Genomic DNA, 14,689 nt, shown 5'->3' with positions numbered 1-14,689 from the left:
AGAAAACTGGCATAAATAAATAAAAAGAAATTAGAGATCATACAGAAGTAAATAAGTAAACAACCCACACTCACTGCCATGAAAATACTATGGTTTATATGCACCAAATTGAATGTGAAAGGAACTTGTGTGAGTTATGCAAGGGTTTATATATGATTCTATCTGTTGTTGTCAGTTAGAAGACAAGAATTATTTTGCTGAATTTGCCTGCTTCATAGTTCCACATTGAGTTCTTATGTAAGTGATAAAATTAATGAACCACATTTGCATATTTTAATTCTTCAGTAAATGCTACATGTTGATTAAGGTGTTAAGTAGTTTCATTCTTAAGTGTAACAGAAATTGGAAGGGGGTTTATGGTAATTTCAGACATTGGCACTTAATTTTAATTTGTGGTCCAGTTTGCTATTTCAACCTGATGTCTTTCATACATGGTATGATTACATATTAAGTAAATGGCCCAGTGTGATTAAGTGAACACTTTGATAAAGGACTGCATCTGAAAGGATTGCCAGCTATCTAAGCACTGCAAAACTTAACTACCAAGACTGCATGTATTGCAGAAAAGATATTGATTTTCTTGACTTACTTGGTCATTAGTATGAATCCATAAAAACAAATTGCGGAATCAAAGTGTATTTAAATCAATTCAGTAAGTAGTGTCAGAGAATGTGTAATGCAGGAAACAGAGCTGTTTGAGTTTTTAAAGTTAGTAAGCAACATACAACAATTTACTTCAGATTGCACAGAGAACCTTTTTGTAAAAAAAAAAAAAAAAAAAAAAAAAAAAAAAAAAAAAAAAAAAAAAAAAAAAAAAAAAAAAAAAAATCCTTATTGCTTACTTTTGAGTTATGTATTTTTGCATATGATATCTAAACAAAATTTATTTTTGAGGGACAGAAAACATTTATGAACATCGAATGTGCTCCTGGTTTTCACAGCAATATGCAACCCAAACTAATACATATCATACATGCCAATTGCCAGTGTTATGTTTTTTTCTATAGTTGTATCAAAAACTTTCTCAGTAGTACAGTTGTTTCTTTGAAAGTTTTTATTGCTCTGAGTTCCCTTTGGCTTGCAATATAAATGAAATTTGATATTCGCCATGGTCTCAGAATTTTCATTTCTGTTACAAGCTCAAATCTAGAGCTAAAGATGATGGCTACCAAATGCAGAAATGTGTGTATACTCATGATGCCAATGTTCTCAATTCTGATTTTCACAGCTTTTATGAACCTGTTGAAGTTTCTGTTTTAACTTCGTCACCACAGACTATTGCACAGGTCAATGGCACAAAAACTGAAGCAGCCCTCCTTCAAAATAGCACTTCTAACTTTGGTTTATGCATCATTTAGTTATAATGCTAGGCAAAAATACCTATTGAAAAGTGTCCATTACTTACAGTAAAAATCTGATCGTAAATACACTGTCACATAATTCTCATTCTGAAAAATTTCAGAACTATATCTCTTATCAGTAACCATCACATTAACTTCAATCACATTTGAAACACGTAAACACACATATTTATATGTTACATTTTTATATACCATCATACACACACTTCATTACTTTCATTCTAATAACATTTCAGAATTATTTCCATATATGAATGAACAGTAGTGCAGAAAAATTATAAACACAACCATGCACAAAAAAATGACTTGTAACATTTGTTCACTTACACTGAAAAATTGGAAATATTGGTTCCAATTATTCTGCATAAGAAGATATGCAAAACATATCCTAATACAATTTAACACATGAAACTTTAATAGCAGAAAATGTCAACATTCAACAGTTCTTGCTAATAGCTGTATTACTTAATAAATATGGAGACAAGGAAACTACAAGAAAGAATAGGCCTAACTGGACACAATTACATATAATTAATAGCAAAATTCTTCGACTGAGAAAATATACATTGTGAGTCAACAGTGCAATGTGGCACAGGATGACATTAAAACACAGTTCTGAAGAAATTGAGTCTTCTTTCTTCATGTAACTAATGCTGCTGTTGTTGAAGCTGTAACTGCTTAAACATTAACACTGAATCTAGTAGAATACAACTGAGTGCCAATCACAATTTTTTTCAGTGTGTGAAGCAGTTAATTGTGAATCTTTGATAGTGTTCTTAACCAGACACAAGAAATTGTAGAGTATTATTATGCTTGAGCTAAGAATACTCCTTGTCATTGACTTTTTAGCCCTCCATCTGGATCCAATGGGGCTGAATCATACCTCTCCATCATCTGTAAGGCAGAACAATCTCAGACTGTATTTTAGCTTTGTCTGTAAAAGTATCTGCATTCATCCATGCTGCAGTGACACAGCTGCAGCTACAAATATTTCTTCTGCAAACTGTATGACCTACATATGAAGGAAATATGTAAAAGAAAGCTTCCTGTACACTTGGAATGCTTATCACTTCAGTTCCAAGCTCTGTTAAATAATCGGACAGACTGAATTTTCACTATAGTCTCAGAAAACAGAGCAGAAAGTTTACTTTGGCCTGCAGTTTCTTCTCACCCAAATGTGCTCACTAGACACACTCTGTAATATCTTACACTGAAAAATGAACTGTATGTTATATTACATGTGTTGACATTAAGTACAAATATTCTGAAGGGCTGCATTGGCTGTACTAGGAAGTGGTGGAATACCAGTTGGCAGAGTTCTTCAGCGCTTCTGGGTAGACAGTTGCTGTGGCTGTCACTGTCTTATTAGCTGCTGGATGGTAGAGATGAAATGCTTGTGCTGCCCCATGGTGGTGATAGAATTGTGCCTGGTCTAGCGATGAGTATGCAGCATCTAGGGCCGATGGATGTACAGCAGAGTACACCTGTGTAAGAGGACAGAAAGTACAGAGTTTGAAACAAGAATTCCTATTTTAGTCTCAACAGAACTATTAATTGTAGTTAGAGTACTATAATAAGCATTCTTACAACATGAAAGTATTATGACAATCCTATACATTATCAAAATTTTGCAAACTATGAGTATCTCATATTTTGTATTGTCTCTGAAAAGAAGCAAGAACCAGAAGGAAAAGTTGTACATCAAATTCCAACTTTCATATGAAACTTACTGTATCTACATTAAAGTTTAATAACAGAGAGCAAATATTCAGGCTCTGATTAAAAAAAGTAGTAATATATGTAAACATTTTTCAGAATTAGAGAATTCTTTACCTGATTTTATTGAAATATTATGTTACTTCATTATATTATGATAGCTATGATATCTATGAGGAGATGATTAGTTGGTGTGCCAATGAGTGAGTTCTAGAATGCAATAGCATTGCAGTATTTTGAAATAACTAGTTTTGATTACATTTGAAAAAGTTCTGTGTAAGTGGAAGGAAAGTCTCTAGTGCTCACCAATATCTTTAATATTATTTCTGATGTGACGCAACATAACAATTTCAGGCTTCTAGCTACAGACTCCTACATTATGAAAATAAAGCATTTTGGTGATTCAGTCAAATGGAAGAATTTTCTTCAGAAATTACTGGTGTGCTGGCTATAAGGGACACACAGTCTGTTTTGTAACTGTATATTTCCCTGGTGGGCTGTTACGCATGAAATCAGTGTTGAGAGATTTTTTCAAACATGTTTTATGAGCCAATAATGGGACTAACATAATCAGGCTAATTAGAACCAAAAGCATGCTTTCCATGGAATGTAAGGTCTGCATTATCTTATATGAACAAACTCCTATAAATATTGACAATGTAGGCATTCTCTGTCATTACAGTAGTCTAGGTACTACAGATAAATGATTTAATGTTGTCTTTGTCTGATGCCTGTACATTGTATTTGATATATGTATGTATAGACCTACTGTACAAGTTTATACGCCAACTAGTTCTGCAGATGATGAAGAGATTGATGAAATGTATGATGAGATAAAAGAAATTATTCAGGTAGTGAAGGGAGATGAAAATTTAATAGTCATGGGTGACTGGAATTTGAGAGTAGGAAAAGGGAGAGAAGGAAACATAGTGGGTGAATATGGATTGGGGGAGAGAAATGAAAGAGGAAGCCGTCTGGTAGAATTTTGCACAGAGCATAACTTAATCATAGCTAACGCTTGGTTCAAGAATCATAAAAGAAGGTTGTATATGTGGAAGAATCCTGGAGATACTAGAAGGTATCAGATAGATTATATAATGCTAAGACAGAGATTTAAGAACCAGGTTTTAAATTGTAAGACATTTCAAGGGGCAGATGTGGACTCTGATCACAATCTATTGGTTATGAACTGTAGATTAAAGCTGAAGAAACTGCAAAAAGGTGGGAAATTAAGGAGATGGGACCTGGATAAACTGAAAGAATCAGAGGTTGTACAGAGTTTCAGGGAGAGCATAAGGGAACAATTGACAGGAATGAGGGAAAGAAATACAGTAGAAGAAGAATGGGTAGCTCTGAGGGATGAGGTAGTGAAGGCAGCAGAGGACCAAGTAGGCAAAAAGACGAAGGCTAGTAGAAATCCTTGGGTAACAGAAGAAATATTGAATTTAATTGATGAAAGGAGAAAATATAAAAATGCAGTAAATGAAGCAGGCAAAAGGGAATACAAACGTCTCAAAAATGAGATTGACAGGAAGCGCAAAATGGCTAAGCAGGCATGGCTAGAGGACAAATGTAAGGATGTAGAGGCTTATCTCACTAGGGGTAAGATAGATACTGCCTACAGGAAAATTAAAGAGACCTTTTGAGAGAAGAGAGCCACTTGCATGAATATCAAGAGCTCAGATGGAAACCCAGTTCTAAGCAAATAAGGGAAAGCAGAAAGGTGGAAGGAGTATATAGAGGGTCTATACAAGGGCAATGTACTTGAGTACAATATTATGGAAATGGAAGAGGATGTAGATGAAGATGAAATGGGAGATACGATACTGCGTGAAGAGTTTGACAGAGCACTGAATGACCTGAGTCGAAACAAGGCCCCGGGAGTAGACAACATTCCATTGGAACTACTGACGGCGTTGGGAGAGCCAGTCCTGACAAAACTCTACCATCTGGTGAGCAAGATGTATGAGACAGGCGAAATTCCCTCAGACTTCAAGAAGAATATAATAATTCCAATCCCAAAGAAAGCAGGTGTTGACAGATGTCAAAATTACCGAACTATCAGTTTAATAAGTCACAGCTGCAAAATACTAATGCGAACTCTGTACAGATGAATGGAAAAACTGATAGAAGCCGACCTTGGCGAAGATCAGTTTGGATTCCGCAGAAATGTTGGAACATGTGAGGCAATACTGACCCTATGACTTATCTTAGAAAATAGATTAAGGAAAGGCAAACCTACATTTCTAGCATTTGTAGACTTAGAGAAAGCTTTTGACAATGTTGACTGGAATACTCTCTTTCAAATTCTAAAGGTGGCAGGGGTAAAATACAGGGAGCGAAAGACTATTTACAATTTGTACAGAAACCAGATGGCAGTTATAAGAGTCGAGGGGCATGAAAGGGAAGCAGCGGTTGGAAAGGGAGTGAGACAGGGTTGTAGCCTGTCCCTGATTTTATTCAATCTGTATATTGAGCAAGCAGTAAAGGAAACAAAAGAAAAATTCAGAGTAGGTATTAAAGTCCATGGAGAAGAAATAAAAACGTTGAGGTTCGACGATGACATTGTAATTCTGTCAGATACAGCAAAGGACTTGGAAGCGCAGTTGAATGGAATGGACAGTGTCTTGAAGGGAGGATATAAGATGAACATCAATAAAAGCAAAACAAGGATAGTGGACTGTAGTGGAATTAAGTCGGGTGATGCTGAGGGAATTAGATTAGGAAATGAGATTCTTAAAGTAGTAAAGGAGATCTGCTATTTGGGGAGTAAAATAACTGATGATGGTCAAAGCAGAGAAGATATAAAATGTAGACTGGTTATGTCAAGGAAAGCGTTTCTGAAGAAGAGAAATTTGTTAACATCGAGTATAGGTTTAAGTGTCAGGAAGTCGTTTCTGAAAGTATTTGTATGGAGTGTAGCCATGTGTGGAAGTGAAACATGGACGATAAATAGTTTGGGCGAGAAGAGAATAGAAGCTTTCGAAATGTGGTGCTACAGAAGAATGCTGAAGATTAGATGGGTAGATCACATAACTAATGAGGAGGTATTGAATAGAATTGGGGAGAAGAGTAGTTTGTGGTATAACTTGACAAGAAGAAGGGACTGGTTGGTAGGACATGTTCTGAGGCATCAAGGGATCACAAATTTAGCATTGGAGGGCAGTGTGGAGGGTAAAAATCGTAGAGGGAGACCAAGAGATGAATACACTAAGCAGATTCAGAAGGATGTAGGCTGCAGTAAGTACTGGGAGATGAAGAAGCTTGCACAGGATAGAGTAGGATGGAGAGCTGCATCAAACCAGTCTCAGGACTGAAGACAACAACAACAGACCTACTGTCTATAACTGTGACAGATATATAGTAATAAGAAGGGAAGATAAGCTCAATAATAGAGGACTGTGGTTTTTAATGGGTAAATGTCTGAAAAGAAAAATTACTAGAAAATAGTCAACTAAATAGAAAATATAGGTGTTATGGACTGAAGGAAACATTTTTGAGACTTCTAGAATAGATGAGAGGGGGAAAATCTATCATAAATAAAAGAAACTGGAAAATAGGTGCATACAAGTTAAAAACAAAATGTTATATTACTTGTGAAGGTTTAAAGTAAAGCTGCATCTCCTCTCACCATTACAGCCATCTGGTATGAAATAAGTGCTAATAGATAGGCAGTAATCTTGTGCAAAGCTTATTTGTATAGATGTAAACATTTCCCACTCTTTCAAGGAATTGTTGTGTAATGTGATTTAGTCTGATGGAATATACACTAATGAGCCACAAAATTATAAACACCCTGTACCATGGGCATGGCTATACCTTGCTGATGTTTGGTGTTAGTAATACACTACAAAACTAATATAATTACAGCTGAGGATACAAACAAATCTGTGTCACAAACCATTATGACCATTGAGCAAGTGGTTGTAGACATGGCTAATATCTTCCCCACTTGATAATATTATCTAACAAGACATTTGTCTCAGTCATGAAATCAGAATCATGTGGCTGTGATTTGAGGAGCATGATGATAAAATCCAGTTGATGACCTGGACCTTGAATTCATAGAATGTCAGCCCTATAAAACACAGTTAGGAATTCATGAGGATTAAGCAAACAGACAACTAAAAAAATGCAAAGAATTTGATAAGAGATGAAAGAGAGAAACAAGAATACTAACATATTTAGAATTATAACAGCTAAACTGATCAAACCATTTAGGACAGAAACATACAAACTTCATAGTGTTTGAGTATTGATGGAAATTAGAACCTAGCAAGCATAAATATAAAATTTTATAATTCATTGTAAATTTTACTGAGAACTATAAGTGACAGATGTTACACAAACACAATTTCAGCTAAGTACAAAATTTTTATGGGGTGCAACTGCAATTTCCTGTAATGAGACTGAAGCAACAGTGGAGTGTAATTATAGCTGGTAAGACCAAGCTCACCTTGAATATAAGTCTGCAGCACGTATGTCTGAAGCAATCTCCTGTCTCCTTGCACTTTAATGCATATTAAGAGATACATTAAGCTATTTATCAGCTTTGATCTTAAATTATTACACTGTTAAGCACACTACAAGTCTGAAAGAATTAATGTGTGCTTCATTGAGATAGGAAAGTTTTTTATGGAACGTTTTTATTTAATTATTTTTTCTGGATCCCCTGCTATTTACTTATCTATGTCTAAATGAACATAAAATAAAATTTCATTATTTTCTTCTATCTTTTATTTGTTTATTTATTAGCCCATAAGACAATATTCAGGCTGCTTCTTACAACTGAAATATTATTCAACTCCTGACTGCTCTCACAGAAGAATAAGATTCAGCTGTACATGACACTAGCTCAGCCAGTACTTTTAAGTTGCTGTTTGTTAAGAATACTGTTGTTTCTTAAAAGCAGAGAACTACACTCAGAAGTGTTTTTTGTGTTTTCAGTGAATTTTGTGAGACTGTCACTATTCCCAGCACAAAAACTTCTACTTAACATACAAGTAAACAAAACTTGGATGATGTACAATCCATTCTTGAGTCTGTAGAATATAGTCCTATGACCACCACACATTGGATGTCACACATATTAGTGTTACACATACAAAAGTATGACAAATGTCACATCAGCATGGATTGTATAATTTATGTTAGAATATCAGTGCATGCAGTACCTTCACACAAGCAATAAAGTTGTGTGATTAGAATCATGTCAGTGGGTAATTGCTGAGCTGGTGAAGCTAGTTTCACTCACAACGGCATCAACAACACTGGAAACTTACAGTGGGGTGTGTTAAAACCACAGATTAGTTCTTATGATTGTGTCACTGTAAATGTGTTGTGGAATTTGATTGAGAAGTGATTAATTGGTGCAATTTTCTCACCAAATAGTCTTACAAGACTCACATGTGGAGATTACTGCAAAATGAATTGTAATTGTTTCTGAGAATCATTCATTTTGTTACATGACTGGATGATTTTTTTTAGAATTATTGATCCCCTCCACATTCGACTCATCAAAGAACACATCATCTGAATCCAACATTCCCCACACAGTGGACTGACCACTTTCATTAGCCACAAAATTTGTTACTCTTTAACCTATAACATTTTTGCTTGTAGGAACCAGTTGTAAAACAAAGTCTATGGAGAAAAAGTAAGCTCAAAGAAATGAATTAATGGCCAGAGTTACGAAATGTTCTACCAAAATATGCCAAGAAGTTGAAAACTGTGTGATTTTTTTATTATTAGTGTGTGTATATATGAACAAGCTGTCTTGATAAGTTATTTGTTTACTGTTGATCATTTTTATGAAATAATGATGTGAAAAATTCAAGAAGCAGCAATTCTGTCTTGTACATAATGACTGAGAAGAACTGTACTGGAGACATTAGTGATCACAGAAGCTTTTCACAGTAGGGAATGGCTTCAGAACTGAATTGTACAGACACGCACTTCCAGTAATGGCCAGTCATGATCTGAGCTCAAGACTGTCAAGGAAAAATTTGGCCATTTCTTGAGCATTGAAGTCAAGGCAATGCCACAAGTGTTCAGACAAATCTGGACAGGGAAGGCTATTGCCACCCCCCCCCCCTCCCCCCAAACTTTCTGTAAGTCAGATTCTGTTGTTTGCTCAGTAATAGAGATAGCCTAGAGCACATAACAATGTCTTCCATACTTGCCACAGACCTCCACACAGATTCTCATGCTAGAGGGTATATTTTTGTCTCTTTCATACTATACTTACATTGATCAAGTGATGTCCCATAACAGAGTCGGGAACTTTTATTCAAAAACCAGATGAGCTTGTAGTGGGAACAAAGGAGTGTCACTTGAGAAGAAATGGGAGGGCATTTCTATTTTTGCCAATTGTCTTACAACCAACTTTGTTTCTACAATGATAATTATGTCCTAGACAAAAAAATATAAATAAATAAATAAATAAATAAAACTGAAAACAAAATTTATGGGTAAGTGTGTGTTGATGTGTTAACAGAGTAAAGTCAGTGACTCTTTGACATATACAGTGTACCTATGTCGCTGTCAATCACAGGTATAGCAATCGACTCTGGTGCTAGAATTTCTTTTTCACTTTTTGTTCTCTACTCCATTCAGCAAGGATTCAAACCATTAAAGAGTCACAGTTCATTTCAGCCAAATGCCCTACCAGAGGGACTCCCAATTAAAAAGATATAGGAGTGGGCTACAAGTTCTGGCATTCACTTGATAATCGAGGGAACCACCCAAGAACCTGGTGTGTGTGTGTGTGTGTATGTGTGTGTGTGTGTGTGTGTGTGTGTGTGTGTGTGTGTGTATCCTGAAACACACTGCATACAGAATCTGCTACCACACTGAAAGGCAGGTAAAAATTAGTCACAGTTTTTTGTGTCCTTTCCTCTGCTTACTACTCTTAGAATAGCAATATTCAGTTTGACAAAAAAGAAAAGATAGAAAAAAATTGTGGTGTTAATTTACAGAGGTAAAGCATCTGAGAAAACTATTCATTCTTTCCTAAGAATAAAATGAAGGTAGTCTTCTGTACTCAAAATTAAGGAAAGAGCAGTTCATTATAAATACACAGAGCTTTGCATATGTAAGACTAAATGTGAAAAAATTCTATGTAGGCCAAATGAGGATATATCTCATTTTTACTAAAGGATGCCATACGGATATACTTGAAGAACTTGGAACTTATACTAATTTGAAAAAAAAAACTATCCACATCAGTTCTGAAATTATCATAGTGATATCTGTAACAACATCATCAAGTATTTACTGAATTGTTATAATGGGTCTTCTCTTTATTTTTCCTTTTCCTTTGTTGGATTCACTTTTTCTTCTGGTTTGCATGTGTCTAATAGAAGCTTGACTTAACTGTTATTTCATCCTAGCTGTTTAGGGTAGACTTGTGACTACCAAGTACCTGCTTATTACTTACTGGTTGTGTTTGCAGGCTTGCATCATCTATACAGTTTCTAGAGTACATTTAGCACACATATGCCACTAGTTACATATCTTTTTACTAATTTTCACTTTCAGAAGGCTCTCTCTCACAATAAGCTTTATATTGTTATTATTTTAAATGTTAAATTTGGGATGTATGAGTTATCCATTTCATACTGTCACATAGTCAACTGTAGCCACCAAGTATGAAATTCTACAAGAGTTTCATATTAACATCCACAGGGCGCCAGTACAGAATAAATGTGGCAATAAAACGTATTGGGGGCGCGAGAATTTCTTAAAATTGCTTTACTGATAGTCTATCTGCCTCCATCGAGATTAGAACCGAAAACAAACCAGACCTCCCTTGCAGTGGCAAACACCTTTCACTACGCTAGCAGACAACCCAGGCAAAGAGCCCTCTATTATTACCCCAGACATGAATAAGCCGGAAATTTCGCAATGAAAATGGCAAAATGATCTGCAGTTTCTGTTGCCTAGAGCTTTCTAGACTCTAAAACATAAATTTTCTATCTTTACGTCACCGCTTATGTACAATCATTCGGGATGTTTATCGAAATAACAAAATACTGTTATTAGCGAGTAATGGCAACGAGTTCTACGCAACACTGGTGCCTACTTTGAAGGACAGTAACAGGAGCAAACATGTAACTCTTTTGTATTGGTTGTGAATAAATAGTTGCCACTATTTAAGTTCTAACCCTCGTATAGTCTTACATATGATTGAAAATAGTCTGACAAAATTTGGATAGTTCGTCAATTTCATGCCTGTGCATAGTATGTTGGTAGCACTTCGTCTCCTTGCCTGTTATACTGTGTAGCAGACTTTAAAGCTGTGCGGATCAACATAACGAAAAGGCGAGGGGTCTCCCTCGTTTTGTCCACGACTGTACAGTCTAGGTTCCACATTAACCCAGGGAGCTTGCTCCAGTTTACCGTCTCCCTTTCTCTTTATTTTTAAACAGATCGTCTGCTAATGAGTTGCTAAGAGGTCGAGACCGGACGAGAGCCGAGCACTGTGTCATCCTCTAGCACTGGTGTCATTCTGCTGCGGCATGGGAGGGCACGGGGTCAGCACGCAACTCTCCTGGTCACTGTTGGCTCGCTTGATCTCGAAGCTACTACTTCTCAATCAAGTATGATGGCGTGATGAAAAGTAATGACTCTGAATTGCTTGTGTGAAAACTCTTAGGGCTTTGTAAAATTAACGAATGTATTAACATTGTTTATCTTTATTCTTTATGTCCACATATTTGTTCCTCAACATAGTCAACCCAGCAATGAACATATTTCTCCCAATATGAGACCAGTTTGCTGGTATCACCACTGTCGAATATTTGACTCTGTTGGCAGAGCGACATCATCACCTCTGCTTGCACCGTTTCGCCACTATTATAATGAAGTCCTCTGAAGTGTTATTTAAGTTTTGAAAGCAGATGAAAATCGAATGGGACGAAGAGGATGATCGATCACAGTGAACCCAAGACGTCAGTTTGTTTCATATATCACAGCAGAGTGGATGAACTTTTTGAACTCGAAACTCGATTACGGCATGCCATTTCACACACACCGGCATAGTTACATTACACAGCGCAATTCTACACGCTACAATTCAGAGGGTTGTAGCTTTGTTTAATCTACAAAGTTTTAAGAGTTTTAACATAAAGAATTCGGAGGCATAACTTTTCAGCATATTCTCGTAGTTCCTGAACTGACATCATGAGGTGGATTTTAAGCGCACCGCAACGCGGGGTAGCCGCGCGGTCTTGGCGCCTTGTCGCGGTTCGCCCGGTGCCCCCCCCCCCCCCCCCCCCCCCTCCCTACCCGCACTCGCAGGTTCGAGTGCGTGTGTTGTCCGTAGCGTAAGTTAGTTTAAGTCAGATTAAGTAGTGCGTAAGCCTTGGGACCGATGACCTCAGCAGTTTCGTCCCTTAGGAACTTACCACAAATTTCCAAATTAAGTGCACCCTTGTAAATAAATCGTCAGTTTCTGGAGAATTAGTTATGCAGTGGGTTTTCTGTTGTGACATATAGCACGTTTTGTAAGGAGCAGTTTCCGGTATCTTGGATTATCTGTGTTAGTTGGTTATCCGTACATTCTAGGATCCACATTAAAACAGGGAGCTTGCTCCAGTTTACCGTCTCCCTGTCTCTTTGTTTTTAAACAGATCGTCTGCTAATGAGTTGCTAAGAGGTCGAGACCGGACGAGACCCGAGGGCGAAAAATACAATAAAAGAATTTAGTTCCCCGAGAGTTCTGGAGAGCGAGTAAGAAAGGTAAGTGGTGTCAACGAATCTACCGAAGTAATTATATATGCGAACCTGCGGCTTAAGAGGGAGCGGCTGAGCGGGCAGCTCGTACTGGTAACCGTCGAAGAGCTGCTGCTGGTGCTTGTCGCGCGGCGACACGGACGAGGGCGGAGTCATGGCCGAGTGGTAGTCGTAGGCAGTGGCGGCGGCGGCGGCGCTCGAGACGGCGGCACCCGCCCCCGCCGCCGCCCCCGCAGCTGCCCCCGCGCCGGAGGCCGCGGCCGCAGCGGCCGCCGCGTACGACGACACGAGGCTGCTGAAGGCCACGTCGCCGCCCGCCGCGCCGCCGCCGCCCGGCGCCGCCGCCGCAGCCGCCGCCGCCGCGGCCGCCGCGTACGAACTGCCGTCGCTGCCCGGCGGCGTCGGCAGGGGGCCCACCTGCGAAACAGCCCGCTGCTGCTCACTGCGTCGCGAAACGGCTAAACTGTTCCAAAACACCACGCCCCTTGCACCGCCGGCCGCGGTGGCCGTGCGGTTCTAGGCGCTTCAGTCCGGAACCGCGAGACTGCTACGGTCGCAGGTTCGAATCCTGCCTCGGGCATGGATGTGTGTGATGTCCTTAGGTTAGTTAGGTTTAAGTAGTTCTAAGTTCTAGGGGACTGATGACCTCAGATGTTAAGTCTCATAGTGCTCAGAGCCACTTGAACCACTTGAACCCCTTGTACCAGCTGTCTCTCCCGAGAGTCATCAGGCTCATTTCCTCTCGTGTTTCGGCAGATATTTTCAGCTTCGTTTTTGCAATCTGTAGCTGTAGTCTGCCACCCCCAGAGTCAATCGAAATAGTCGTTTCGTTTCCATTTATAAAGAATGTTATGTTTAAAGAGGTATTTTATGTGCCAATTCGATGGAGTGGATCCGAATTAGTCCAGTGTGATATTCAGTTTAGCGATATGTAATAACAGGGATAGTAAAACAAGAAAAATAACGAGTAGTCCGGCTGCGACTGACTAGCGTTGCTGCATGGCGGTAGCAGATAGCGGCAGGCCATGGCGGCACACGAGACGGAGTAAACCGGACAACGAAGGAGAGATGAACAAACTTTTTACTGTGTCCACGTTAATACATACATCTAAGCTGAATATCGCACTAGACTAATTTGGGACCGCTCTATCGAATGGGCACACAAAATCCCTCTTTTGACACGATTTTCTTTGTAACAGGAAACAAACCGACTCTTTCCGTTAATACTGGTCGCTGAATCAAAGACGTGATGAGCAGTATTTTTTTTTGGACTGACTCAAGCTACACACTGCAAGAACGAAATGCAAATATCTGACGAAACACCAGAGAGAACGTGTCTGACGACTCCTAAGAGGAACACCCGATATATCCAGATTTTATCTTTAGTACTTACATTGAATTAATAATCTTATTAAACTTTTAGATCTCTGTGACTGTTTTAATCATGCTTGGAGCTCCGGCGACAAACTAATGGATCGTACAGTTAAGGACAAGGGAAAACCGTACAGTTTTATAAGCAATTTCGGTGTTTTTTTTTGTCACTTTTGGTGCTGTTTTTACCCGATTTTGATGTTATGTTTTACCAACTTCGATGTTATTTTTTGACTGTTTATTTTGATAGTACCGTATGTTCTTCATTTTTGTCTCATTCAATTATTTTTCGGTGTTATGTTGGAAATGCAAATACGCATATCAATTACTTTGTACAGATTAATTATCAGAAAGGTTAATTATTAGAAAAAAGTAAAATCAGCAACTAGCCACCGTTAATAATGTTATTCATTAGGAACAAATACCACCGTTTCCTGATTCGAACCGGCAGGTGCATCATCAAACGGATGATCACGTTTTAAATTTCATGCAGCTCATGCTGTACA

General features: G+C 38.2%; 1 protein-coding gene across 1 annotated transcript in view; it reads right to left on the bottom strand.

The window, feature by feature from the left end:
• Nucleotides 1–821: 821 nt before the first annotated feature.
• LOC124721602 (protein trachealess-like) overlaps nucleotides 822–14,689 on the bottom strand; it is a 309,705-nt gene continuing 295,837 nt past the window's right edge. Inside the window, exon 13 of the mRNA XM_047246653.1 lies at nucleotides 822–2,845. Coding sequence (XP_047102609.1) covers nucleotides 2,648–2,845 — 198 coding nt within the window. The 3' untranslated portion in view covers nucleotides 822–2,647. The remainder of the gene's footprint in view (nucleotides 2,846–14,689) is intronic.

Source organism: Schistocerca piceifrons, chromosome X (assembly GCF_021461385.2).
Source record: "Schistocerca piceifrons isolate TAMUIC-IGC-003096 chromosome X, iqSchPice1.1, whole genome shotgun sequence".
Lineage (NCBI taxonomy): Eukaryota > Metazoa > Arthropoda > Insecta > Orthoptera > Acrididae > Schistocerca > Schistocerca piceifrons.
Note: the sequence above shows the minus strand (reverse complement) of the source record. Positions and strands in the feature narration are given on the sequence as shown.